General features: G+C 47.8%; 1 protein-coding gene across 1 annotated transcript; it reads right to left on the bottom strand.

The window, feature by feature from the left end:
• Positions 1-668: 668 nt before the first annotated feature.
• On the bottom strand, positions 669-24,824 carry KRT8 (keratin 8). Its single transcript, XM_056854691.1, has 9 exons — positions 24,477-24,824; positions 17,534-17,742; positions 14,855-14,915; positions 14,664-14,759; positions 13,048-13,212; positions 6,536-6,661; positions 5,352-5,572; positions 3,487-3,542; positions 669-853 (listed from the first exon to the last, which is right to left on the bottom strand). Exons 1-9 carry the CDS (start codon positions 24,822-24,824, stop codon positions 669-671), a joined length of 1,467 nt encoding a protein of 488 aa, XP_056710669.1.
• Positions 24,825-27,376: the final 2,552 nt, after the last annotated feature.

Here is a 27,376-nt window from a genome sequence, read left to right as displayed (position 1 = left end):
GTAAAAGCTAGGTGGCTGGACCCCTTATCACTGGCCCCACAACCGCAAATGGAGGTACCCAGTTCTGCATGTCTGCGGTGACATCAGCCGCTCTCACGTGGCCTACGGGAATCGGGTGAGCTAGCTACATCCGTCTAGTCCACAGACGGGTCTCTAAAGGCTCCAGCGAAACCAAATTCTTCCAGTCCTACCTGTGTCAATGACTGAGAGTTTATCCAGGACATGATTTCTAAAACGTCGAAAGGACTCTCTTGGGACTAGTAACGCACAAGAGCTCTCACCGGCTTCGCCCGGTGTTCCCTGCAGCTCAGCAACCAACAGGCAAAGTCAAGTTAAAGGCACAACAGCAATCCCAGCTGAGTTGTTTTTTGTTTTGTTTTTACATTCATGGATGTTTGGCCAACCTCTACTTTTTGGGAGGATCTGAAACAAGGCACATATCACTTTCTCTGTATAGGAAGGACAGGGGAGAGAGAGAGAGAGAGACTGGAAATTATATCTGGCATCTTAGAGAAAGTTAGGTAAGAGAAAGAAGGAGTTTCTCCACTCTTCCCTGCTTGCCTCCATCCCATTTCTTTTTAGAGACCCGTCAGCTCGACTACATTAGGGAAGGGCACTTCGGATAAAGGCACTCAGAGGGGTTTCTTCACTTTGCACGCAGCAACAGCTCAGTTGGACAGCACGTCGGAGGATTCGGACACCAGCTTCCCGTCCCGGGTCTCGATCTTCTTGATGACGATGGCCTTCGTCTTGGTGGTGACCGAGCTCTCCAGAGGGAAAGAGTTGGAGTACCCGCCGCTCGAGTACGAAGAGTACCCACCCCCGTAGCCACCGAAGCCACTAGAAAGGCCACCTGGAAAAGAGGGAGCAGATGGAATTAGTGTGTGTGTGGGGGGGGGGGGTGAAAGACAAAGCACATCTTTCCCAATGGTTAAAACCGGGGGCTCGGTTCGCTCTTCTGCATGGAACATAAAACCCGAAAAGCCCTGGTGAATCAGATCCGTGATCTATCTCAGGTCTACAACCTTTTTGAGCCGGTGCTCGCGCACATTTGGATTTCTGACATGGCATGGTGGGCCCAGCAACTAAATGGCTGCCACAAAATTGGGAAAATACAATATATCTTCACGTTGAACAACAACATGTTAGCTCATTTAGCTCCTCCCCCAACTAGTTATGGGGCTTACTGACTGTCCAGCATCTGAAATTATGCCATCTTGTCTTTAAAAATATGTGGTATGAATTTTAAGGTATGTTTTAATATAGATGTTTTAATAAAGATTTTTAACTGGTGTTTTATATTGTGTTGTGGGCCACCCTGAGCCCGGCTTGCCGGGAATGAGGGCAGGATATAACTGTAAATAATAAATACATAAATACATAAACTTGGCCCTATTTGCCAATATACATTCTCACCCAAGCACCGCATAAGCGATTCAGTAAGCGAGAGAGTTCATGGGGAGGGGGCCGTGGCTCAGTGGTAGAGCCTCTTTTTTGCATGGAGAAGGTCCCACGTTCAATCCCCAGCACCTCCAGTTAAAAGGACCAGGCAAGTAGGTGATGTGAAAGACCCCTGCCTGAGACCTGGAGAGCCGCTGCCAATCTGAGTAGACAATACTGACTTTGGTGGACCAAGGGTCTGATTCAGTATAAGGCAGCTTCATGTGTTCATACAACTTGTCAAAGTTATACAATTAGCAGGCGACAGTCTGATATCTCTCACCGCTGATTCCTTAAGTCAGCCAAGGAACAGAAACTTTAACATACCAAGCAACAGACTGATACAGACTACAGCTTGCTACACAATCTTTTTTTTCTGTATTGAAGGGCAATTGCTAATTGGGAGTGTATAGCAGGGGTGGGGAACCTTTTTCTGCCAAGGGCCATTTGGATATTTATAACATCGTTCACGGGGCAGACAAAATTATCAACTTAAAAATTAGCCTGCTATATTTGGTCAGACATTTGGCCAAGAGGCACGGCTGGAGACGGCTCCGAGTGTCTGCCGTGTTTCTCCACGGCCCAGGTGGGAAAGGGTTAACACAGTTTCTTGGGCGGTCCTAGCAGCTCCATAGCTAATAACTCTTCTGCAAGGGGGAAAGAAGGTTCCTTTTCTCAGCAAAACAAACTCACATCTTCCTTGAATAGAGGCTATTCCTGTCCACGGGAGGGGACAAATCACCAGTCTTAGATCCTTCTGAGCTAGAGATCTGCCAGGACCCACAAAGGGCCAACCAAATGATTTCGCGGGCCTTATATGCCTGACATTCCCCATCCCTGGTGTATAGCTTTAACAGGTTGTATGAACTCCCTCGTTGTTTACTGAATTGCTTGTGCGGTGCTTGGATGAGAATGTATATTGGCAAATTGGGCCAACTGCTTAATGAGCTAACGGGTTGTTGTTTCCTTGCCACAAAATAGAGACATAACTTTGATAGGCGCTGGGAAACAAACATTTGCGTGACTCGCTTCGTTAGCGATATTTGCTTTATTGCAGAGGTCTGGAACCGGACCCGCGATATCTTCGAGGTATGCCTGTATTGTCTAGTTTGGTCCTCGTTCTGATCCATCCTTCAATACACCACACTGGGTCCATATAGTAAAAAGTCAGTTGGTTTCATACAAATGGACGTAATCATTTTCTTTTACGTGCTTTGGAACTTTGATCATTTCCTCCAGACCGGTGGCTCCCAAACTTTTCGGGCCACCGCCCCCTTGGTTCTACAAACTCAACCCCAGCGCCCCCTACCCTATAAAAAGCATTGTCCAAAATAGGGTTTTGCATGACTCACTAAAGAAAATAACAACAATAACATTTCCAAACAATAACAATTATTTGCACATTATTCAAAAATTTTAGTTAAAATTTATTCAACAAAACTGATGAACTTGATCTGGCGGTACCAGCTCTTCAAATTCGGGGGGGGGGGGGATTCTGATAGTTTCCACCAAATTTGCCAGCATGGCGCCATAGCTTGATCTGTTGTAAATTAGTGAACAGCACAGTTGAAGGGGCCCACCTCTAGTGTCCCCTGCTGCCCCCTTGCCTCTTAGTACCCCCCTAGGTAATCCCACCGCCCCCCAGGGGGTGGTACTGCCCACTTTGGGAACCACTGCTCTAGACAAAGCACGGTCGCTTCTTAAACCTGGTTGAGAATCAGCCCAGCTTGTCAATCAAACATCCCCAGCACCTGTTTGCATTTTCACGTTGTCCCTCCTGGCAGGGCTCCTGAAGGTTCAACAGGTACAAAGAAGTTCAACAGATGCAGCCAGGAGATACAGTTACAGGAAGCTCTTGGGCTGTTGAATTTCTGCCTGGCGCTGATATTAAAGGTAAAGGAGGAGTCCTGAGTGGGGAAAATGAAAATCTGCCCAGCCTAACTGTTTGTGACTCAATAAAGGCCATCTGAATCCCTGGGCACAGGACTGATACTATCTTGTTTCCAACAAAGGGCAAACGTTCTTAAAAGGGCACACATTCCTTACCAGAGTAGCCTGTTGTTTTAGTCTGGATGCTCATGTTCTGCATCCCTGATTCCAGCCTGCCAGGAGATAAACAAAACAGCATTAAGGAATAAGTAATACGGGGACATGCCAAAAACATAGACCAAAGCAAGCCCGGAGGGAGCGCAGTTCATCAATGCCCTAATAAAAGCTGTGTATTTACCGGAGTAGTAGCACATTGAAGTTTCAGAATAATTGGGAGAACCCTCGGAGGTTACATGGAAGATTGTAGGCTGAAGAAGCCTTTTGGTGAAACATGAGACCAAGTACCTAGGAAACACATTCTGTTGCCTTTGCCTGAATTATTGGTTGGCTACCCCAGCCAGTCCAGTCCGGTCCGTCTGAATGGCACAGTTGCCGCAACGACACGACCGTTGCTTTTGCCTGAATTGTTGGGTGGCTAACCCGGCCAGTCTTTGGACCGTGCATTATCCAAGAGCTAGTGACACCCTTTACCAGCTGACGATTCCTCGTTTGGAGATTGGGGACAGTGTTCCTTTAAAACGACCAGCATCGATTCAGCAATTGCTCTGGACTTTGAAAAGGGGTGTATTTGTCATCACATTTTGGTTTGGTGGTTGTTTTGTCTTTCTTGTATCGTGTTACTAGACAGAGTGAGGTTGTTGTTTGTGTTGTATTGTATGACATTGCATGTTTATTCAATAGAATCTAAATTTGAGTCACGTGCTGTTATTTTTTTGTGAACCTCCAGATAGTAGCTGTAGATCTCCTGCTATTACAAGTGATCTCCAGCCGATAGAGATCAGTTCCCCTGGAGGAAATGGCCGCTTTGGCAATTGGACTCTATGACATTGAAGTCCCTGTTGGAAAAATCTCTGGAGCCCAATTTGAGTGACAGAGGATTCTTTACTCCTCCGGAATCAGCCCCTCCCTTCTATTGACAGTTACTGTAACTAACTGATGCTGCTAACTGCCACTGACAACTGCCTGTCTCTGTCTGCCTCACACTCTCTCTCAAGGTGTTACACTGTTTTAGTTATTATGAGACAAAACTTACAGAAACCTCTTAAAGCAAATGTTGTTTGTTTTGAAAGACTTTATGAACATTTATTTAAAACAGTTTTTCTTAAACATTTGATAACGTGCGCTATTCAAAATTCCTCCACATTCATAGAATTGGCTGTTTAAGGACTCTGCTGTGGAATATCCTGCATCTAGTCAGTGCTGGGATATTACCCCACAAGGAGGAATTGGATTGATTTCCTTATTCCCCCCAAACAGTCCCTCCCCTCCCCAAACCCCGTCCACCTCAGGCTCCGCCCCAAAAACCTCCCACTTGTGGCAAAGAGGGGCCTGGCAACCCTACCCACCTCCTGCTCCCACTGTGCATCCCCACCTAAAAGGACACCCTCTGGTTTAGTGGTTTAATCCTTTCTTGCTCTAAATTTGTTTCAATTAAGAGTTTATATATCCTCACTATCTGACCTTTATTTTCCATATTTAATATTAATTCCAATTTAGATTTATTTCTATTAAACCCTATTAATTTATATTTGTTAAATATGTCCTTTAATTTATAATACATAAACCAATCTCCAGTCTTAAGTTCTTCTCTTCTTCTAAGAGTCCAAGTGTCACCACTATACCCTCTGGTTTAGGAACAGAAGCACTGAATGCAATAGAGTGCAAAAACTTCTGCTGCTGGTGAAAAACGAGCATTGTCTCCAAGCCGGGATTTTAACAGTCAAGGCCACAATCTCCCCAAGGACCAACGATAGGCTGTGACTTGCATGGGGCAAATGCCAGAAACAGAGCCAGTCTCAGGGTCCTAGGATAACCGGGGCACATGCCCCAGCCAGGGTGCATTGACGCCGGCCGGTACCCACCTGCTCTCCTCTCCTTCCAGCAGCTTCCTGTAGGTGGCGATCTCGATGTCCAGGGCCAGCTTGACGTTCATCAGCTCCTGGTACTCCCGCAGCTGCCGAGCCATGTCCTGTTTGGCCCTCTGGAGGGCGCCCTCCAGCTCTGCCATCTTGCCACTGGCGTCCTTGATCGCCATCTCCCCGCGCTCCTCGGCCTCGGCAATGGCACCTTCCAGGTTAGCACGCTGAGCGAGGGGGGAAGAGAAAAAGAACATAAGAAAGGCCATGCTGGATCAGACCAAGGGCCCAACCAGTCCAGCAGTCTGTCACATAGTGGCCAACCAGGGGCCTCCAGGAAGGCCACAAACAAGACGACTGAAGCACTGTCCTGTCTGTGTTCAACGGCACCTAATATAATAGGCATTCTCCTCTGATCTTGGAGAGAATAGGTATGCATCACGACTAGTACCCATTTTGACTAGGAGCCATGAATAGCCCTCTCCTCCATGAACATGTCCACTCCCCTCTTAAAGCCTTCCAAGTTGGCAGCCATCACCACATCCTGGGGTAGGGAGTTCCACAATTTAACTATGCGTGTGTGAACATAAGAACATAGGAAAAGCCCTGCTGGATCAGATCAAGGCCCATCGAGTCCAGCAGTCTGTTCCCACAGTGGCCAACCGGGTGCCTCTAGGAAGCCCACAAACAAGACAGCTGCAGCAGCATTGTCCTCCCTGTGCTCCACGGCACCTAATATAATAGGCATTCTCCTCTGGTGCTGAATAGGTATGCATCATGACTAGCATTCATTTTGACTAGTATATTTATTTGTTTGTTTAGAAATGGAACAAGTGGAAATAATAGTTTGTTACCCCGCTCTTTACAGGCTCTGTGGAACTCTTTGGGGTCCTGCAGGGCCCTGGTCTCACTAGAGTAGCCATAGTATTCATTTTGACTAGTAGTGGCACCCTGTATTTGCAGGTGTCCTGGCTCAACCAGGGTGGCTCTGGCCCTGGAGATGCTAGGGATTGAACTTGGGACCTTCTGCATGCAAAGCAGATGCTCTGGCACTGAGCTAAGGTCCCTCCCAGCCCCTTCTGGTGTTCTGCTGTTTAGGGAATTCTGCAAAGTGCCATGGATCTTGATGATACCGCATCAACTGGTCGCAACCCAAACTCCGACTTCTGAATTGCCTGTTGCTTCCTCACCTGGCCTTTCAGGTTCTCGATTTCAGACTGTATCCGGGAAATCATCCTGTTGAGCTCATTGATTTCATTCTTGGTGTTGCGGAGGTCGTCTCCATGCCGGCCTGCCACGGTCTGGAGCTCTTCGTACTGCAGGGAGAAGAGACAGGAGACAAAAGCTGGGCATTTTTTTCTGCGTTAAAGGAATGGCAGGATGGTTCTGGCCAAATAGATACTCTTCAGCATCCCTTGTTTAGCTGTGACTTGCTCAACAAGGCTAGAGACAGATGGATAAAGCCTTTTATTCGGGAATCTGTCTCTAAACTGGATAATCTGAGGGTTCTTCTAGCAGGGATGGATTTTAATACTACATTGGTAGTTGCCAAATTTCTTTCTCAGTCAATTAAGATTAAAAAATACTAATTTCTTTATGGGTTATTTAGATAGTTCCTTTCCCCCCGCCCTTTTTTAAAAGTTTGGTCTCAGTATGACATTGTTCAGGCCAAATTGGCCATAGGAACAGTATCATTAAAGTATTTAAAGGAAAGGCAGGAATTAGGAAGAGCTGGTGAGGGCAGGATTGGCTGCATGGACCAGAAACTGGGGAACCACCAAGAATGAACAGGGAAACCCTCTGCAGACACTTCTTCATGCTTGCCATTATTGGTCAGCTGTATAAATGGTTGGTTTGATGTGCATTAGGAGACAGCAATCCCCATATGTCTGGGGGGTTAGAAAGCACAGTGTGTGTGTGTGTAAAGTGCCGTCAAGTCACACCCAACATGTCGACCCCGTAAAGTTTTCAAGGCAAGAGACGAGCAGAGGTAGTTTGCCATTGCTTTTGCGTAGCGACCCTGAACTCCCCTTGTAGTTTTCCATCCAAGTACTAACCGGGGCCGACCTTGCTTAGCTTCCGAGATCTGACAAGATCAGGCTAGCCTGAACCATCCAGGTCAGGGCAGAGTCCAGAGACCTGGGTTCAAATCACTCTCAGTTAGGAACTCCACTGCATGGATCATCACTCACCCTCTCTCCCTTTCCCCTCATTTATCTCAGGCCTGGTTTACACATGACAGATGCTGAAATGGTAGAAAGGACTGGACTGGAGGGACTATGATTTAAAAGGCAACTCCCTCCGCCCAGGGGTGGAATTCTAGCTCAGGAAGAAGGTTGGCCCCCACTAATGATAGGCAGACCACCACTATGAGTCTACCATCACCTGGACTTAGGGTTGCCAGCTCCGGGTTGGGAAATACCTGGAGAATTTTGGGGGTGAAGCCTGAGGAGGACGGGGTTTGGGAAGAGGAGGGACTTCAATGCCATAGAGTCCAATTGCCAAAGCGGCCATTTTCTCCAGGTGAACTGATCTCTGTCGGCTGGAGATCAGTTGTAATAGCAGGAGATCTCCAGCCAGTACCTGGAGGTTGCAACCGAAGAAACAGTATTAGGCTAAACAACACAACTAGACAATGGTAAAGAGTATAAACAGTCAAAGGACTGTCAATGTATTGCAACTATAGAAAAACGCAGAGTTGCAACCAAGCTAAGCAACGAGGGTTACAAAGCGACAAAGGACAACAATGAAGTTGAACAAATACAGATATGATAATCAGCTAACAGCCAAATTATTCTAAAATGACAGATTTATAAAATGAGTAGTTCATATAATTAGCTTGGCTTGTTGCTGGTCAATTTCATTTCAGGCGGAGAAGACAATGGAAACGCAGCTCCGGATAATCTCCAGCGTTTTCGCTACTGACAAGTAGCTTCATCGGCCATAAAGGCTTGTAGGTAGAACACATGAATCACATGTAAAGCTCCCAGCCCGGGCTGCTATCTTGTAAAGTCTTTCTGTGTGGGACTGTGAAAGTGTATGAGGTCAAATAGTAAGGTTACTATTTGAGCTCATACACTTTCACAGTCCCATCGTCTTCTCCACCTGAAATGAAATTGACCAGCAACAAGCCAAGCTAATTATTTGAACTATTCATTTTCTAAATCTGTCATTTTAGAATAATTTGACTGTTAGCGGATTATCGTATCTGTATTTGTTCAACTTCATTGTTGTCCTTTGTCGCTTTGTAACCCTCGTTGCTTAGCTTGGTTGCAACTCTGCGTTTTTCTGTAGTTGCAATACATTGACAGTCCTTTGACTGTTTATACTCTTTACCATTGTCTAGTTGTGTTGTTTAGCCTAATACTGTTTCTTCAGTTGCAATTTCTTGTTACAGTAACAGTGAGTTGTTTTTCTAGTAGTCTGAAGGTTGGCAACCCTACCTGGACTAGTACCATTTGCAGCAAGCAGCACAGAAAAAAACTAGACAGAATATGTGCAGAGCTGATAACCTTATAGTCTACTTAGCAGTGTATCTTTCGAGTAAAACTAAACAAAAAGGTGAAATTCCATTTCCTAACCATGAGAAAAAGATGAAATATTGAGTACACAAGGCAATAATTACTAGGTAGGGCCTACACTTTAAAGTAACCACCCAGCACCACCTTGAATTCCAGCCCTACCACTACATTAATAATTCCTACTAAATAAAAAAGCAGCATGCATACAGACAGGCAAGCTTACAACCTTCTATGATAATTTTTAATTTGGAGTTTTTATATTAGCAAGCACACGCACACAGAAAGTGGTACAGCCACCTCAGAATTGTCCATGCATAGCCTGTGGGGGCCAAGTGTCACAAGGGCTGTTTCCTTTCCAAATTTCCAGGAGGAAAGGAGGGGGGGAGAAGGAGAAGAAGAAGAAGAGCTGGTTTTTATATGCTGACTTTCTCTACCACTTAAGGGAGAATCAAACCAGCTTACAATCTCCTTCCCTTCCCCTCCCCACAACAGGCACCCTGGGAGATAGGTGGGGCTTAGAGAGCTCTAAGAGAGCTGTGATTAGCCCAAGGTCACCCAGCTGGCTTCATGTGTAGGAGTGGGGAAACAAATCCAGTTCACCAGATTAGCGTCCAAGATGGTATTTATACCCCACTTTTCTCTACCTTTAAGGAGTCTCAAAGCGGCTTTCAATCACCTTCCCTCCCCACCATAGATATCTTATGAGGCAGGTGGGGCTGACAGAGTTCTGAGAGAACTGTGACTAGCCACAGGTCACCCAGCAGGTGTAGGAGTGGGGGATCCAACCCGGTTCACCAGATTACAGTCCACCGCTCCTAACCACCGCTCCTAACCACTACACACCATGCTGGCACCATGTCGCCTGCTTTCATAGCTAACCCTTCCTGAACCTTTGGGTGGGCTGAAAAGCCATGAAAATAAAACCTGAGATGAAAGCGGCACACTCTTCCCCGAGGCAGGTGGACTGTATCAAATAACTGCACCGTGTGCTCCAGACCTATGGCACTTCCCTGTGCAGATCTGATTTTCATCGGCCACGTCCAGTGGCATCTGCTATTTCTCTATTCCTACCCAAATTTAACACAGATTAGAGGCTGCTGTTCTTAACCACTATGCCATGTTAAGAAATGAAATTTCAATTTGCTTTTTTTGTTTTTGCATACGTAAGGCAATAAGTGGGGACGGAACGCGTCGGGATGCAACCCAATCTCATCCGAGCCCGGAAGCTAAGCAGGGTCGGTGCTTGGAAGCAGAATCACCAGGGAAGGCTCTGCAGAGGAAGGCCACAGCAAACCCCCAAGGAAGGCTCTGCAGAGGAAGGCCCCAGAAGGTCGAACCAGAACCAACAGGTTGAAATTATATAAAAAGACTTTCCATATAGACATTAGGAAGAAATTTCTGACAGAGCGGTTCCTCAGTGGAACAGGCTTCCTCGGGAGGTGGTGAACGCTCCTTCCCTGGAGGTTTTGAAGCAGAGGCTAAATGGCCATCTGTCAGCAATGCTGATTCTATGACCTTAGGCAGATCATGAGAGGGAGGAGGGCATCTTGGCCATTTTCTGGACATGGAGTAGGGGTCACTGGGGGTGTTTTTGGGGGGAGGTAGTTGTGAATTTCCTGCATTGTGCAGAGGGTTGGACTAGATGACCCTGGTGGTCCCTTCCAACTCAAGGATTCTATGATTCTAAACCACCTCTGCTTCTCACTTGCCTGGAAAGGGCCTTGTTAGGGTCGCCATAAGTCAGCTGTGACTTGACGGTGCTTTGCCCACACCCCCAAGGCAACAAATAATTTGCCGCGTAATATCGTGGTGTGGAGAAGGAGACGAGCTATCTCTCGTTGAAATCAGCACACTCATGCTCAGGCTGCTTGGCCTTGGGCAAACCATTACCCCTCTGCCCCACCCTTCCTCCATCGGAATACCAAGGAGACTTGCAAAATAATCAAGAAATAATACATGGAAACTGCGCAGAGTGTTTTAGAGATGCTAAACGGGAGAATTAGCATGGCAGGTGCCAAATGGCCACGGGTAGACGGGCTGCCCAGTCAAACGGCATTTGCATTCCAGACTTTCTTTGCAGCCACAAGGGCTAGAAACCTTTCAGTCCTCCTTGGATGTGAAACAAAATTTCTCCTTTCAGGGACGTTTTTGACACACAAGCATATGAGACAACATGACTCCTCGACCGCACATGGCGCCATATGTCTCTGCGCACCAATGGCCCTTCTCGCACCAGCGTTTGCCTGTTGGCCCCCCGCATTCAGAGAATGCGCTCCTGGCGGCTCCCACCTTATGGAACAGCCTGCTGGAAGAGGGGTGGGGGATGTTCATCAGGACCAGCCGCAGCCGAATTACAACGACCCCGCAGGGTTTTCAAAGCGAGTGACGTTCAGAGGGGGTTTGCCCTTGCCTGCCTCTGCGTCCCAACTTTGGACTTCCTTGGTGGTCTCCCATTCAAGTATTAACCAGGGTCAACCCTAATTAGCTTCCGAGATCTGATGCGATCAGGCTAGCCCCGGGACAATCACTGCATACCCTTGGGTCTTGCATACCCTTGGGTCATTTATGCTCGGTAATTAGCAGCGCGTTCCAGGCTGAAGGGCCCCTGAGTTCTTCACGCTGAATCCTCATTCCAGAAGTCACTGCAAAGCCGGCGCCTACCGGCTTCACATTTCTTAAGAGCCCCTTTAACACGACCTTTTAAAAAATTTGCTCCTTCCCCACCTCGAAGCGTCCACTCAAGGAAGGATGAAGAATCACAGCCATGGGTTAGCTATGCAGACGACGATTGCTAATGGCTACGCAAACGAGGGAACGAAGGAGCAGGTGAGTGGGGGGTGGAATTTGTTTGACTTTCTCCTCTTGCATCGGGACCGTGAATAGGCATTTTAAAGGTCGGGTTTTAAAAAGAAGCTTTCAGCAAGCATCAAAATCGACCCAGCAGAAATGGCCTTGGTCTATAAGGCTGCATGTCGTCTCAAGCTTTCTCAAAAGGCAAAGTTAATAATACTTTCAAGTCAATACAGGAGATCAATTCATTCCCGAAGTTGCTTGGCTCAGCCAGTCTGCATGCCAACGCATAGGCTCCGCTCTGCAAGCTAACTTGACTCCATGAATGGTTTGTCTTGATGCTGGGACAGATACGTTTGTTGACCGCCTTCTTTTGAATTAAACATGGGCGCCCGGCATCTCCCAGGAATTCAGGCGAAGGCATCCCTCTCGCAATCCAACAGACAAAACGGAGAACCCCCTTTCAAAATCCAGACTCAAGAGAGAGTCAGCCAGAGAGCAGTCAGCTAAATTAACACGCCGGCTGAGCTGGGAACCAGGAAGTCCTTGATTCGAATCTCGCTTCAGCCTGGAGCAAGCCACTGTCTCTCCGTCTCACCTCTCCAGCCGTTTCGAAATATTTTTAGGCGGGGCAAAAACGTGTTGCAAGTAGGGCAGGCGACACCCTGGCTACAGCCCTGACTCAGTGGAATGGAAGAGGGTTTTTTTGGTCAGAGTAAAAGGTAGAGGATGGTTTAAAACTCAGCACAGGAACACCCGCACATCCACAGCTCAGATGGTAAGAGAGGCATCTGTATACTTCTAACAAGTCTCTTCTCATACCAAGACCCATTACTCTAGTACTGCTGAGCAAGGTATTCGTTGTAGTTACCTAGTTACTCAGCATCATAAGAAGGTGCATTATGCCAACTCAGACTCTCGGTCTACCAAGGTAAGTACCGTCTACTCTGGCAGCAGCTCTCCAGGGTCTCAGCTAGAGGTCTTTCCCGTCACCTACAACCTGGTCCTTTTAACTGGAGATGCTGGGGATTGAACCTGGGACCTTCTGCATGCAACACAGGCACATGGTGTAGTGGTTAAGAGCAGTGGTCTGGACCGGTGGACTCTCATCTGGAGAACCGGGTTAGATTCCCCCACTCCTCCACATGAGCAGCGGATGCTAATCTGGTGAACTGGGTTGGTTTCCCCGCTCCTACACACAAAGCCAGCTGGGTGACCTTGGGCTAGTCACAGCTCTCTTAGAGCTCTCTCATCCCCACCGACCTCACAGGGTGTATGTTGTGGGAAGGGGACGGGAAGGGGATTGTAAGCCGGTGGGGTGGACTAGATGGCCTCAAAAACCCCTTTGCAGTTTCAGGACTCTGTAGGCCAAGTACAGGAAGGAAGCTCACCTTCGTCTGGTACATGCTTTCTGCCTCGGCGCGGCTCCTGGAGGCGATATCTTCATACTGCGCTTTGACCTCGGCGATGATGCCATCCAGGTCCAAGCTGCGGTTGTTGTCCATCGACAAGACCACCGAGGTGTCGTTGATCTGCGACTGCATCACGCGCAGTTCCTACAGGGAGACAAATCTTTATCACCACGGGAGGATCAACGAGTCCAGAAATCTCAAGAGGAGCTTCATGGTCGCCTCGCTCCAATTTGGTACTGTAGGACAATTCATCCAACAGATGAAGCCTCAGACCTGGTTGACGCTCTCATTATCAGCTCTTTTCAAAGTAACTTTTGCCTTTACAAACTTTTTGCCTCTGAGCTGAGGGTTACATAAGAACGTAAGAAAGGCCATACTGGATCAGACCAAGGCCCATCAAGTCTAGCAGTCTGTTCACACAGTGGCCAACCAGGTGCCTATAGGAAGCCCACAAACAAGACGACTGCAGCAGCAGCATCCTGCCTGTGTTCCAAAAGCACCTAATATAATATGCATCATGACTATCATCCATTTTGACTAGTAGCTATGAATACCCCTCTCCTCCATGAACATGTCCACTCCCCTCTTAAAGCCTTCCAAGTTGGCAGCCATCACCACATCCTAGGGCAGGGAGATCCACAATTTAACTATGCATTGTGTGAAGAAATACTTCCTTTTATCTGGTTTGAATCTCTCACCCTCCAGCTTCAGCAGATGACCCCACGTTCTAGTATTATGAGAGAGGGAGAAAAGCTTCTCCCTGTCCAATCTCTCCATACTGCCTTCTTTCCAAGCTAAACAGCCCTAAGCTCCTCATAAGGCAGTTGCTCTAGTCCCCTGATCATTTTGGTTGCTCTTTTCTGCACCATCTCTAGTTCTGCAATATCCTTTTTTGGGTGTGGTGACCAGAACTGTACACAGTATTCTAGGTGTGGTCTCACCATAGATTTGTACAAGGACAGGATGATAGCAGCAGTTTTATTCTCTGTTCCCTGTCTAATATGGCCAGCATGGAATTTGCCTTTTTCACAGCAGCCGCACGCTGGGCTGACATCTTCATCGAGCGACCCACTACCACCCCAAGATCCCTTTCTTGGTCTGTCGCTGCCCACACAGATACCATCAGTGTACATGCGACGTTGGGATTTTTTGCCCAATATGCATCACTTTACACTGGCAACGAAAGCAAACTTTCTGAGTTTGCGAGATCGAAGCTGAGTTTGTGAGATCGGATTGAAGCTGAGTTTGCGAGATCGTAGCTGAGTGTGTGAGATCCGAGCATGGCATGTGAAGCACAAAGGTTGGGAAGTTGCCATCCCAGAAGAAGTTCCATCTGTCAAGCAGAGATTTACCACAGGCTCTGAGCCCGTGAATATAATCCTGACCCCCTTGCAGGAAAAACTAAGATGCGACTGACGGTGTTCGCCGTCTTGCATCTTCCCACCCTACTTGGCGTTCTAAAATCGAATTCCTCGCTACAAACAGAGAGGAAGCACTGCTGCTTCACAAAGCCCCAGTGCTCCTGAGCTTCCCCAGGCAGGTAAAGAGGAATTTTTTAGGAGGGAGGCTCCTGTCTGGCGAAAGAAAACGCCTACCTCATCGTACAGCTGCCTCAAGAAGTTGATCTCGTCCGTCAGGCATTCCAGGCGGGTTTCCAATTCGATCTTGTTCATGTACGCCTCGTCCACATCCTACGGGGACAAGAACGACAAGCCGCCATTAGAGCAAAAGTCCTCCCCAGCCGGGTGAATTATGAGCCCGAACACGCCCCTGGCCTTTCAGTCACCTTTTTCAAGAGGACAAACTCGTTCTCCTTCTCAGTCCGGTGGTTGATTTCGTCCTCGTACCTGCCAGGCAGAGAGACAGAGTCGGTTAAGTTACAGGCTTCGCGTAAATATATTGCCGAGCGATATGCCAAAATATGTAGAAAAAACATTTAAAACGTGGTGGATGAATTGGAACCAGGGCAAAAGCATTTTGGAGAAATATTGAGAAACAGTGATGCAAGTCCTATGGGGAAAGGTTGAAGGAGGGGGGTATGTTTAGCTTGAAGAGGAGAAGACTGAGAGGGGATACGATAACCATCTTCAAGTACTTGAAGGGCTGTCACATAGAGGAGGGCGCCGAGTTGTTTTCTGTTGCCCCAGAAGGTCGGACCAGAACCAACGGGTTGAAATTAAATCAAAAGAGTTTCCATCGAGACATTAGGAAGAATTTCCTAACAGTTAGAGCAGTCCCTCAGTGGAACAGGCTTCCTCGGGAGGTGGTGAGCGCTCCTTCCCTGGAGATATTGAAGCAGAGGCTAGATGGCCATCTGTCAGCAATGCTGATTCTATGACCTTAGGCAGTTCATGAGAGGGAGGGCATCTTGGCCATCTTCTGGGCATGGAGTAGGGGTCACTGGGGGTGTGCGGGGGGAGAGATAGTTGTGAATTTTCTGCATTGTGCAGGGGGTTGGACTAGATGACCCTGGTGGTCCCTTCCAACTCTATGAATCTGTGACCTGAGCATGTGCTGACTGCCTGCCTGTTTACACATTCACCCTAAGTAACTACCAACAGCTTTCCCACATCAAAGGTCATTTATTTACTTTAGGAGTGGGCCTGGAAACTCCAAAACTGAGCGTGGATTAATAATTATCGAGAAGCAGTGTTCCTTAGTAGTAAATGTGGCGGCAGCCGTAACAGACATTCGGGTCAGAAGTCAGAACCACTCCAAATGCATCATTACTGCAGGGGCGGGGTGGGGGTGGAAGCTCCTCGTGTCCGAAAGCCAGGCCACTGTCCAGCCTCAGGGCTCAAACAGTCGAGATAAAAAGCATGCCTCTCGGTCTGCCCATGCAATTCAAGCTGCAGGCTCATCTGGCCTCAACTTGCCTGGGAGCAGAGCAGGAAAGACAGAGGGGGGGGTTTAACCCTTTAACCTCCGCTCGCTTTCACTCTTCGAAACCGGGCTCCCTGCTTGGTCGCTAGCATTTTAAAAGCGGGGGGGGGGGGGAATCCATGTTTTAAAGGGCGCATCTTTTCTTCTTTAAAATTCTGCTAATGAAGCAGGAAGCCTGGGGGAGACCGAAGAGTTAAACACCCTCTCCTTTCTCTGCAGGAGCTTGCAATTTGCATTTCGGGGAAGGTTTTGAGCATCAGCAGTGGAAGGGCACAGCTCCTCTCCCCTATACCGCTCATAAGCACTTTAGAAAATTCCAGATTAATCCTTGGGGTCTGTTAATTCAGACCGTGACACAAACTGACTACTTTGTGAGGAAATCTGACAGATATTTAATGTACAGAAAGAGAGACAGGGGTTCAGAGCCTGAAGACGGTTTGAAATTGGCATGATGTTGCCAATATTATTTTTTTAATCACCGATTTAACATATAAGGATGACTGGTGCATACAATGGGAGCCAGCGTGATGTAGTGGTGAAGAGCGGTGGTTTGGAACGGTGGAGTCTGATCTGGAGAACCGGGTTTGATTCCCCACTCCTCCACGTGAGCGGCGGAGGCTCATCTGGTGAACTGGATTTGTTTCCCCGCTCCTACACATGAAGCCAGCTGGGTGGCCTTGGGCCAGTCACAGCTCTCTCAGCCCCCCACCAACCTCACAGGGTGTCTGTTGTGGGGAGGGGAAGGGAAGGTGATTGTAAGCCAGTTTGAGTCTCCCTTAAGTGGTAGAGAAAGTCGGCATATAAAAACCAACTCTCTTCTTCTTCTCCTTCTCCTTCTCCTTCTCCTTCTTCTGATCTCCCTTAACTGTGGCTAAGAGAGCATGCCTCCTCTCTCCTCCATAGGCCCTCACTGCAGCAAATTCCCCCCCCCCCCACAACAGTTAAGGGATACATTAGCAGCAACTTGGACAATGGTTCACACCAACAGGCTTCCTCTTAACCAGAGTTTGTTGACCAGTGTTTAACTCTGGTAAAATAGGAACTCTGGTCACAGCCGTGGGAACGAGCCTGTGCGCCATAATTAGTTCCCAATGTGTTCATCGTGGCCAATGGCCGGCAAAAAGTGAAGCCGGCTGAGTAGCCCTGAACCGTCAGTGACCACTGACCGCTCAATTGAGTGGGAAAGAAATCCGTGATACCCATGAGGACTAGTAACTTTAAAGAAAATATGAAATGCAAGTGTCTCCGGTAGCCAAATACTATAGCAGATTCTAGGGGGCACCTAGGGTTGCCAGCCTGCAGGTGGCTGGAGACCTCCTGGGATTATATACTGATCTCCAGGTGGCAGAGATCGGTTCCCCTGGAGAAAACGCCCGCTTTGGCAATTGGACTCAACGGCATTGAAGTCTCTCCCCTCTCTAAACCCCGCCCTCCTCAGGCTCCGCCCCCAGAACCTCCAGGTGTTTCCTGACCTGGAGCTGGCAACCCTAGGGAAACATGGGATATCCTCCAAAACAAGATCTGCCAGCAAGTTTTTAGGCACGGGGTGGGCCAGCTCCCTCTCCTTGCCCCCGGTACTCACTTTGACTTGAATTCTTCCACAAAACCTTGCATGTTGTTCAGCTCAGCATCCAGCCTCGCCCTCTCCTGGCCGCACCCGTCTATCTGCCGGCGCATGTTGTTAATGTAGGCCTCGAACATGCTGTCCATGTTGCTGCGGGTGATTTTCTGGTTCTGCAGGAGGTTCCATTTGGTCTCCAGCATTTTGTTTTGTTGCTCCAGGAAACGAACCTGAGGAAGTTGGGGAACAGAAGGGATTCAGATCAGTTAGATCGCTCCTGGAGCGTTTGTAGGGGGGGAACAGGATGGACACCTGGGCACAGCTTCGCTGCTGAAGTTGGCAGTGTGCCACCCAGAAAGCACTCTGCTGCATTGGCACTCAAAACCAGAACAAAACAAAAACATCTTTCATAGAAGCATAGAATTGGAAGGGACCACCAGGGTCATCTAGTCCAACCCCCTGTACAAAATTCAGGAAATTCACACCTACCTCCCCCCCACACACCCCAGTGACCCCTACTCCATGCCCAGAAGATGGCCAAGATGCCCTCCCTCTCATGAACTGCCTGAGGTCATAGAATCAGCATTGCTGACAGATGGCCATCTAGCCTCTTCTTAAAAACCTCCAGGGAAGGAGCTTCTTTCCCTCTTTCTAAAATCTTCCCATCTTTTCGAACTTAAATCGTCATACGTGAACCTTTATTGGCATAATAACCACACTGCCGGATGCGTTTGTACAGGCACCTTAATGGAAAAATCGTGTTGCATCGTAAAATGACAATCAGTTAAGATCAGTACATAACTAACATTAAAAAAAAAAGATCTCATATTTCAAGCTAATGAAGCCATCTGGACCCTTTAATAACGAATACACTGAAACATCTCTATGGTCACCATTCTTATCCTATACCATCATTCATTCTCTCTCACTCTCTCACTCTCTCTCTCTCTCTCTCTCTCTGTCTTTATAAAAATTGCAAGAAATTCAGCGACATGCTGGGGTTTTATCCATCAATAAAAATTTGATACTCTTGTCTAACTTAAATCATGATGCGAGGAGTTGGAAATCGAATTGGGCTCCCAAAGCCAACAAGCGGCCAATATTTATATAAAATGATAAAACGTACTCTCTTACATAAAGGCCAACCAATGTATACAACAATCTGAAACCATCTGGACATGCGGGATTGCTCGCATTCATTCAAGTCGGTAAATTTCCGTGAATCTAATCTGGGAATGAGAATTTGTATTTAGATATTCAACATTTATATTGTTTGGCAATATGAGTTTGCTAAAACTTCCGTTGTTTCTCTTTCCCTCTTCCTTTATCTTGACATCTTACGTCTCTTTTTATATTGTTTATTGAAATATGATTGTTCATGGCATTTCAGCCACTGAAATGACCTAATTTTTAGTATTTGCCCAGGAGTCCAAGTGCCAATTTATAGTCAGACATGTGTAGTTTTAGCTGGTATCCATTACGACTATCCTGAGTTTATTAATGAATTTTTGTATGTTACTTTTATTCCTTTTGTAATTAAAGTTTCCTTTATATACTGGTCGTGGACTGTAGTAATAAAGAACTACATGGATTGTTCTTGTATTTGTGCTTGTTTCTCTCTGTTTTTGCTTCCAGCACTCATTTTTCTGAAACAGTGTCTAAACAATCGCTTTCTGGATTTTTCCCTGTCTTTGGTACCCTTTCTCGTGCACGCTTTATGCAGTCTTTTTGGAAAGAACACTATCCAAGCACATTAGCGCACTGTCTAGATAGAAAAGTTCACAATTTTAAAAAGTTTCATCAACATCAGCTCCATTTTTCTTTCATCGGCCCCTGGAGACCACTATTTCACCTGCCACGCGACCAGACAGCTTTTTAAAAAAGCAGCAATCGCTATATAGCACTGTAACAATTACCGGTTCCTTTTTAAAAGCCCTCCAGTGGCAGGGTGGGGTGAAATACAAAGAAATAGTGGCTGATGGAGGAAAGTGGGCAGAAAAATCATGTGTGGATCCACCATAAGGTTGCCAGGTCCTTCTTTGCCACCAGCGGGAGGTTTTGGGGGGCGGAGCCTGAGGAGGGTGGGGTTTGGGGAGGGACTTCAATGCCATAGAGTCCAATTGCCAAAGTGGCCATTTTCTGCAGGGGAACTGATCTCTATCGGCTGGAGATCTCCAGCTAGTACCTGGAGGTTTGGAAACTGGCATGGGAAAAATACAGTACAATAATACAAATAGTGTATTGTGTTTCAAACAATTCAACAAGTACAATGGACTACAAAAAGTGACAATAATATATACAATATTTACAAAGCATGTTTTGAAGCTGTCAAAAAATAGTACAATCTTCTTGGTATATATATATATATATGTAGGGAAAATAGTTTAAAAAGTCCATAAGGTACATGTATAAATGATCACAAAGTCTTCATTGAGCATTAATCATGCTGGCTACACTTTGGAGTATCCTACGGGAACTGGTGAATTGACTTCATGATGTATAGAATTACTTAAGCTTGGATACTTGATTGGAAATGGGGCTGAAGAAATATTTTTTAAACGATCGTCCCCCACCCATCATGCTTAATGCTCAATGAAGACTTTGTGATCATTTATACATGTACCTTATGGACTTTTGAAACTATATTGTACTATTTTTTGACAGTTTCAAAACATGCTTTGTATATATTGTATATATTATTGTCACTTTTTGTAGTCCATTGTACTTGTTGAATTGTTTGAAACACAATACACTATTTGTATTATTGTACTGTATTTTTCCCGTGCCAGTTTCCAAACCTCATGGTATTAGGACGGAGGTGCTCTTTCTTTTTTTGATTTAGTACCTGGAGGTTTGCAACCCTAATCCACCATCACAGCAACAAATGTGAAATAGGAGAATCCTCACCGTGGATTCTTTCTGTCTTAAATGGGCTTTTTATTTTCGTGCATAGAGAAAAAGGACGGGGCAACCTACTAGCAATCTAGGAAACATGGGGGTGGAGAAAAATCATTCGACCAGGACTTCAGACAGCTGACGGAAGCAGAGGAAGAAGGTAAAAAAAACAGGTACACACAACTACACACAACCACCATGAATGGGTGTGTATGTGATCATATACACAGCACGTGCTACCATGTAGAAACTGAAGGGAGTAACTCCTTTTGGGTGACTGCTTATGGGCCAGGAAGTTTTTTTAAAAAAAGAACTTTAAAAACTGCTAGTTACCTGCAGCCCAGTTTTGACAAATGAAATCAAGCAGGACTTGAAGGGTTAAATCCCCTCTTCCCTTCCTTCACAGCAGTTTATTTTACAAATTGACCGAGATCGGTGTGATGTAGTATCAAAGAGAGATATTCTAGACCTGGCTAAGTTCAGGTCCCTACACAACTGCAAAGATCACTGGGTAACTTTAGTTAAACATTGTCTAATTTAGGGCTTTTCCAAGGACAAAAAATAATAATCAAGAAAACCACCAGGAATGCTGTCCTATGTACCTCAAAGGAAGCGCTGGAACCAGAATATTACACCACAAACCTAAACAGAGCTACACCCTTCTAAGGCCATTGACTTTAATGGATTTAGAAGAGAGTAACTCTGTTTAAATGTGTAAAGTGCCGTCAATTTGCAGCCGACTTGTGGCAAACCTAGTAGGGTTTTCAAGGCAAGAGACTAACAGAGGTGGTTAGCCCTTGCCTTCCTCTGCTTACTGACCCTGGTATTGCTTGGTGGACTCTCAGCTGCAACTTGACATAGGGTTGCCAGGTCCCTCTTCGCCACCGGCGTGAGGTTTTTGGGGCGGAGCCTGAGGAGGGCAGGGGAGGGGAAGGACTTCAATGCTGTAGAGTCCAATTGCCAAAGCGGCCATTTTCTTCAGGGGAACTGATCTCTATCGGCTGGAGATCAGTTGTAATAGCAGGAGATCTCCAGCTAGTACCTGGAGGTTGGCAACCCTACTAGAGAGCCTCTTCTGGAAGTTGGAATTTTCCACTACACCAGCATTTCCAGGGAGAAAGCAAAGCAAGCCATCGGATCCTTAGCGTGTTTACTCAGAAGTAATTCCCACTTTCTAAAATGGGATTTGCATCAAAGTTGGTGTGCGTAAACTACATCCATCTCATTCTCTCCAGGAGAGGAAAGGAAAACCTGAAAACAGTGGTCGGCAGGCACAACCAATGGCATCTAGGGTTGCCAAGTCCCTCTTTGCCATCGGCGGGAGGCTTTTGGGGCGGAGCCTGAGGAGGGCAGGGTTTGGGGAGGGGAGGGACTTCAATGCCATAGAGTCCAATTGCCAAAGCGGCCATTTCCTCCAGGTGAGCTGATCTCTATCAGCTGGAGATCAGTTGTAATAGCAGGAGATCTCCAGCTAGTACCTGGGAGTTGGCAACCCTAATGGCATCTCTGCAAAGATAAATTCCCGAGTTGGCGGGGGGGGGGGGCAGCCATTTCAGCCACTGCTATCAAACCAACAGAGACTCAAAGACCGATGAATTAATCGTGTGCCCACTTCCTCTGAGGTATGAACATATTGGATCTCCCAGATTCCTCGTAGGGTCTGGAGTTCTCATGGAATTACAACTGCTCTCCAGCCTACAAAGGTCAGCTCCCCTGGAGAAAATGGAAGCTTCAGAGGGCAGACCCTACAACATACCACAGGTTTTAGGAGAAATCCTTCCCCAGCTTCCCCCATCCACAGGCACCGCCCCAAAAAAAAAATCTCCAGGAATTTCTCAGGGCAGAGCTGGCAACCCAAAGCACCTGCTGCCCTAGCAGTATAAACTTAGGGGGCACAGAGTGGCAGATTCTCCCCCCTTTTACCCCCCAGAGCAAAAGCACTCCCTTAACCTAGTTTTGCAACCCCACTGCGAACCCCAGCTACGATGGGAGCCCTGTTAAATGTGAACTGGGAGCTAAAGCCAGGAAAGGCGTCTGGGGAAGAGGCTCAGGAAAGCTTCTGCTGGAGTGCATTGTGTTACTTTTTGATAGGGTTGCCAACCTCCAGGTACTAGCTGGAAAACTCCTGCTATTACAACTGATCTCCAGCCGATAGAGAACAGTTCACCTGGAGAAAATGGCCGCTTTGGCAATTGGACTCTATGGCATTGAAGTCCTTCCCCTCCCCAAACCCCCCTTTTCAGGCTCCGCCCCAAAAACCTCGCGCCGGTGGTGAAGAGGGACCTGGCAACCCTACTTTTTGAGGGGCTGCAGGACTCCTGTTCTGCCACTACAGGCTATCCATCTGGAATGGCCCATGAAGATGTAACCCTTCAGGCCATTGGGCAAATGGTGGGGGCCATTCATTCACAAGAGAGGAATTGGGGGGGGGGAAGAGTCTGCAGTTTCCTCCAGACTTTGCACCATAATTAGAAGAAGAAGAAGAAGAAGAAGAAGAAGAAGAAGAAGAAGAGTTGGTTTTGATATGCCGACTTTTTCTACCACTTAAGGAAGAATCAAACCAGCTTACAATCACTTTCCCTTCTCCTCCCCACATCAGACACCCTGTGAGGTAGGTGGGGCCCAGAGAGCTCTAACAGAGCTGTAATTTGCCCAAGGTCACCCAGCTGGCTTCATGTGCAGGAACAGGGAAACACATCCAGTTCACCAGATTAGCCTCCGCCGCTCACGTGGAGGAGCGGGGAATCAAACCCGGTTCTCCAGATGTGAGTCCACCGCTCCAAACCACCGCTCTTAACCACTACACCATGCTGGGTGCATTATGTCTATACCAGGCCAAACAATGAAAGGCACTATTGGAGCTGAGCGCAGAAAAAGTCCCATATGTTGGAAACTCATAACCTTAGACCACGGTCTGCACAGCAGCGGATCTTTCTCCTCGCATCTAAGAAAGGGGTTTGCACTGCTGATTCAGCGATGGGGGAAAATCATAGTTTTTTCTCCTTTTACAAACAAAAACCTGAAACCCGGCAGGTCTTTTTATTTTATCTTTCACACACGTAGGAGGTGCTGTCGGCTCACCAGACTGGTCCGGTCACAGTTAAGAACAGGTTTGAGTCTCCTTTAGTGGAGGAGGGTGGGCGGCGGGGAGGGGTGGGAAGGCCAAGAGAATTGGGGATTTGCTCTTTTCAATGCAATCCGGGGCCTCGGGTTTCTAACCCGAGCTGTACATTGGTTGCTGGGGACACAGAAGCCAGGCCTAGCTCTTTCTTCCTGGAATGTGCTCACACCAAAAGTCTTCGCCGTGCCTTCCTGGGCGAACACACCCATCGGCTCTGCTGCCAGCATAATTCCCTCGCCTCCAACGCCAAACCTCTGTTTGGAAGACTTCGGCCATTGACGCATGGGAGATCTGGCCTTGGATTTGCCACTCTTGGGATGCACATTTCCCCCACCTAAATTGTCAGCACTCAACAGTAAGCCCCCATGCAGAGTTTTGAGAATCTGGATGGGGAAAACATGCAGCGGCAAACCCAAGGCGAAACCTCCCATGCTTCAGCTTGGAGAAACTCCGCTTGAACGCATGAAGCTGCCTTATACCGAATCAGACCCTTGGTCCATCAAAGTCAGTACTGTCTACTCAGACCGGCAGCAGCTCTCCAGGGTCTCAGGCAGGGGTCTTTCCCATCACCTACTTGTCTACTTCCTTTAACTGGAGATGCTGGGGGTTGAACATGGGACCTTCTGCATGCCGAGCAGATGCCCTACCACTGAGCCACAGCCCCTTTCCATGGCTCTCCAGGGTCTCAAGCGGAGATCTTTCACATCACCTACTTGTCTACTTCCTTTAACTGGGAGATGCTGGGGGCTGAACCTGGGACCTTCTACATGCCAAGCAGAAGCTCTACCATTGAGCCACAGCCCTTCCCCCTTCCTTCGCTAGATTTTGGCTTTCATGCAAAAAAACCCCCAGACATTTCCTTCCACAGATGGTTTTGCCTACCTGGCCTTTCAGGGAAGGCCGCGCCGCCACCCCAGCCCACTCACCTTGTCACCCCAGCCCACTCACCTTGTCGATCAGGCCGGCAAACTTGTTGTTGAGGGTCTTGATCTCCTCCTTCTCCTTGGTCCTGACTTGCTGGATGGTGGGGTCGATCTCCAGGTTCAGGGGGGCCAGGAGGCTCTTGTTCACGCTGACGGCCGTGATGCCCCCCATCCCGCCGGACCCCACAGATGACCCCCGGAAGCCCCCGCCGCTGCCCCCTCCGAACCGGCTGCCCCCATAGCTGGAGGCGGCATAGGAGGTGCTGATCCGGGAGCTGCTGGCAGGGCTCGAGGTGTAGGATCGGCTGCTGAAGGTGCGGACAGGGGCAGCAGAGGTGCTGCGGTAGCTCTTCTTGGTCACGGTGAAAGACATTTTTTCACTTCTCAGGCTTGGCTGTCAGTCAGGGGGAGAGAGGCTCAGGCAGGCAGGCAGGCGCTGGAAGCAGGCAGGGTGCTGAAGGCAGGTTCTCCTGCAGGCAGAGAGTTATATACAGTGCAGTCAGTGGGGAGGGAAGCAGGAGTGCCCATCAGAGAGCTAACGCACCTGAGTGGCTGCACAGCGGCAAAGGGGCGGGGCCACCCAACTCCAAAGCTCACACCTGGTTTTTTTTTTTTTTTGGCCAGGTAAATCATCAGCCAGGGAGGGGAGGGAACCTGCCAGGTATCTAGTTTCTTTCCACCCCTCCCACTGCCCAACCCTAAGCTATGGTGATTTCCCCCAGCCCCAGGGAGGATTTTGCAGCCAAGGGACCCAAAGAGGGCAGTAGCTCTCCTCCGAGACCAGGAAAAAGTTACGGTGGAATCATTTCTCTTGGGATTTCCACCCCCCCCACCCCCGTTTACACACAACTGGCTCAAAAGCAAGCAGGGTTTCTTTTTTTATTTACGTTTTTATTAATTTTTATAACATAACACATAAAACAAAAACAAACAAATGCAATAAAAAATAATATATAAAAAAGAAAATTAACAAAAGAAAATACAAAAGAGTATCTACATATGCTTATTAATACGTTCGTAGTTACAAAATTATAAAAACCAAAAAGGTACCCCTTCGACCCTCCTTCTTCAAAGGGGACAGTACCTTTGAAACGGACCCTGAGAAGAGGGTCGCCAGCTCTGGCTTGGGAAATACCTGGAGATTTTGGGGGGTGGAGCCTGAGGAGGGCGGGGTTTGGAGAGGGGAGGGACTTCGATGCCATAGAGTCCAATTGCCAAAGCGGCCCTTTTCCCCAGGGGAACTGCTCTCTGTTGGCTGGAGATCGGTTGTAGTAGCGGGAGATCTCCAGCCACCCCCTGGAGGTTGTCTCAAGAAGGAACAAACAGAATGTAGATATCTATACAACATGCAGCCCAGACAAGGAGAACTACTCTAACCCTAACACTAATTGTTCAGAAACACAGTACATATCACACAATACAAACAACCGTCCCTGAGACACAGGCATGGAGGAGAAAGCAGATTCCTTGGACAGGAGCTTGTATAGGGTTGCCAGCTCCAGATGGGGAGATTCCTGGAGATTTGTGGGTGTAGACTGTAACGGGCAGGGCCTGGAGAAGGGAGGGAGCTCAGGGGGGTATAATGCCACAGAGGGAACTTTCAAAGCAACCATTTTCTCCAGGGAAACTGATCTCTGAGTAGGGTTGCCAGCTCCGGGTTGGGAAATACCTGGAGATTTTGTGGGTGGAGCCTGAGGAGGGTGCGATTTGGAGAGGGGAGGGACTTCAATGCCACAGAGCCCAATTGCCAAAGCAGCCATGTTCTCCAGGGGGACTGATCTCTGTCACCTGGAGATCAGTTGTAATAGCAGGAGATCTCCAGACCCCACCTGGAGGCTGGCAACCCTACAAGCAGGGATTTGCCAGTGGGGATGATCACAGTGGGGCCAGTAATATAAATATTATTGGTTCCAAGCCAGGGAGATATAGCAGGTAGAATTATAGAATCATAGAAGCATAGAGTTTGAAGGGACCTCCAGGGTCATCTAGTCCAACCCCCTGCACAATGCAGGAAATTCTAAACGACCTCCCCCCCTCCCCCCCAGTGATCCTTACTCCATGCCTAGAAGATACCTTGCTGTAGCCGTTTGAAGATTTTCAAGGCTTTTGTAGTTCCTTTTAAGTAGTATATTCCAACGATGGTTCGACAACTTTTCACGTCTTATACACTCATCGTGGCAGATGCTTCGTAATCAGTGTTACAGTAACATCATGTTGGTAGCTGGAGGTCTCCTGCTTTTACATCTGCTCTCCAGGCGAAAGAGATCAGTTCACCTGGGAAAAAATAGCTGCTTTGGAAAGTGGACTCTATGGCATTGCAGACCCTCCCCTCCCCAAACTCCGCCCTCCTCAGGCTCCGCCCACAAAACCTCCAGGTATTTCCCAACCCGGAGCTGGCAACCCTAGCAAGGAGACATAAGAGGTGCCCTGCCGGATCAGACCAGTGGCCGATCTAGTCCAGCATCCTGTTTCACACAGCAACCAAGCAGTTGCCCTGGAGGGCTAAAAACACAGCAAAGGGGCGGGTTGCCAACTTTCATCCCCCTTCGCCCCTTTGCCACCAGCAGGAGGTTTGGGGGGCAGAGCCTGAGGAGGGTGGGGTTTGGGGAGGGGAGGGACTTCAATGCCATTGAGTCCAATTGCCAAAGCGGCCCTTTTCTCCAGGTGAACTGATCTCTGTCGGCTGGAGATCAGCTGTAGTAGCATGAGAGTTCTCCAGCTAGTAACCGGAGGTTAAATACACAACAACCCTGTGCTGTAATGAGAGTAGCTCGCAAAAAATCACAGCACGTAGCTCAAATTTTAACTCTATTAAACAAAATGAACGTACAGTGCCGTACAATACAAGCAACAACCTTACTCTACACGTGTAGATAGATAGTTAGAGTAAGGTTGTGCTGTGATTTTTTGCGAGTACCTGGAGGT

The sequence above is a fragment of the Euleptes europaea genome, chromosome 1 (genome assembly GCF_029931775.1).
Source record: "Euleptes europaea isolate rEulEur1 chromosome 1, rEulEur1.hap1, whole genome shotgun sequence".
Classification (NCBI taxonomy): Eukaryota; Metazoa; Chordata; class Lepidosauria; order Squamata; family Sphaerodactylidae; genus Euleptes; species Euleptes europaea.
Note: the sequence above shows the minus strand (reverse complement) of the source record. Positions and strands in the feature narration are given on the sequence as shown.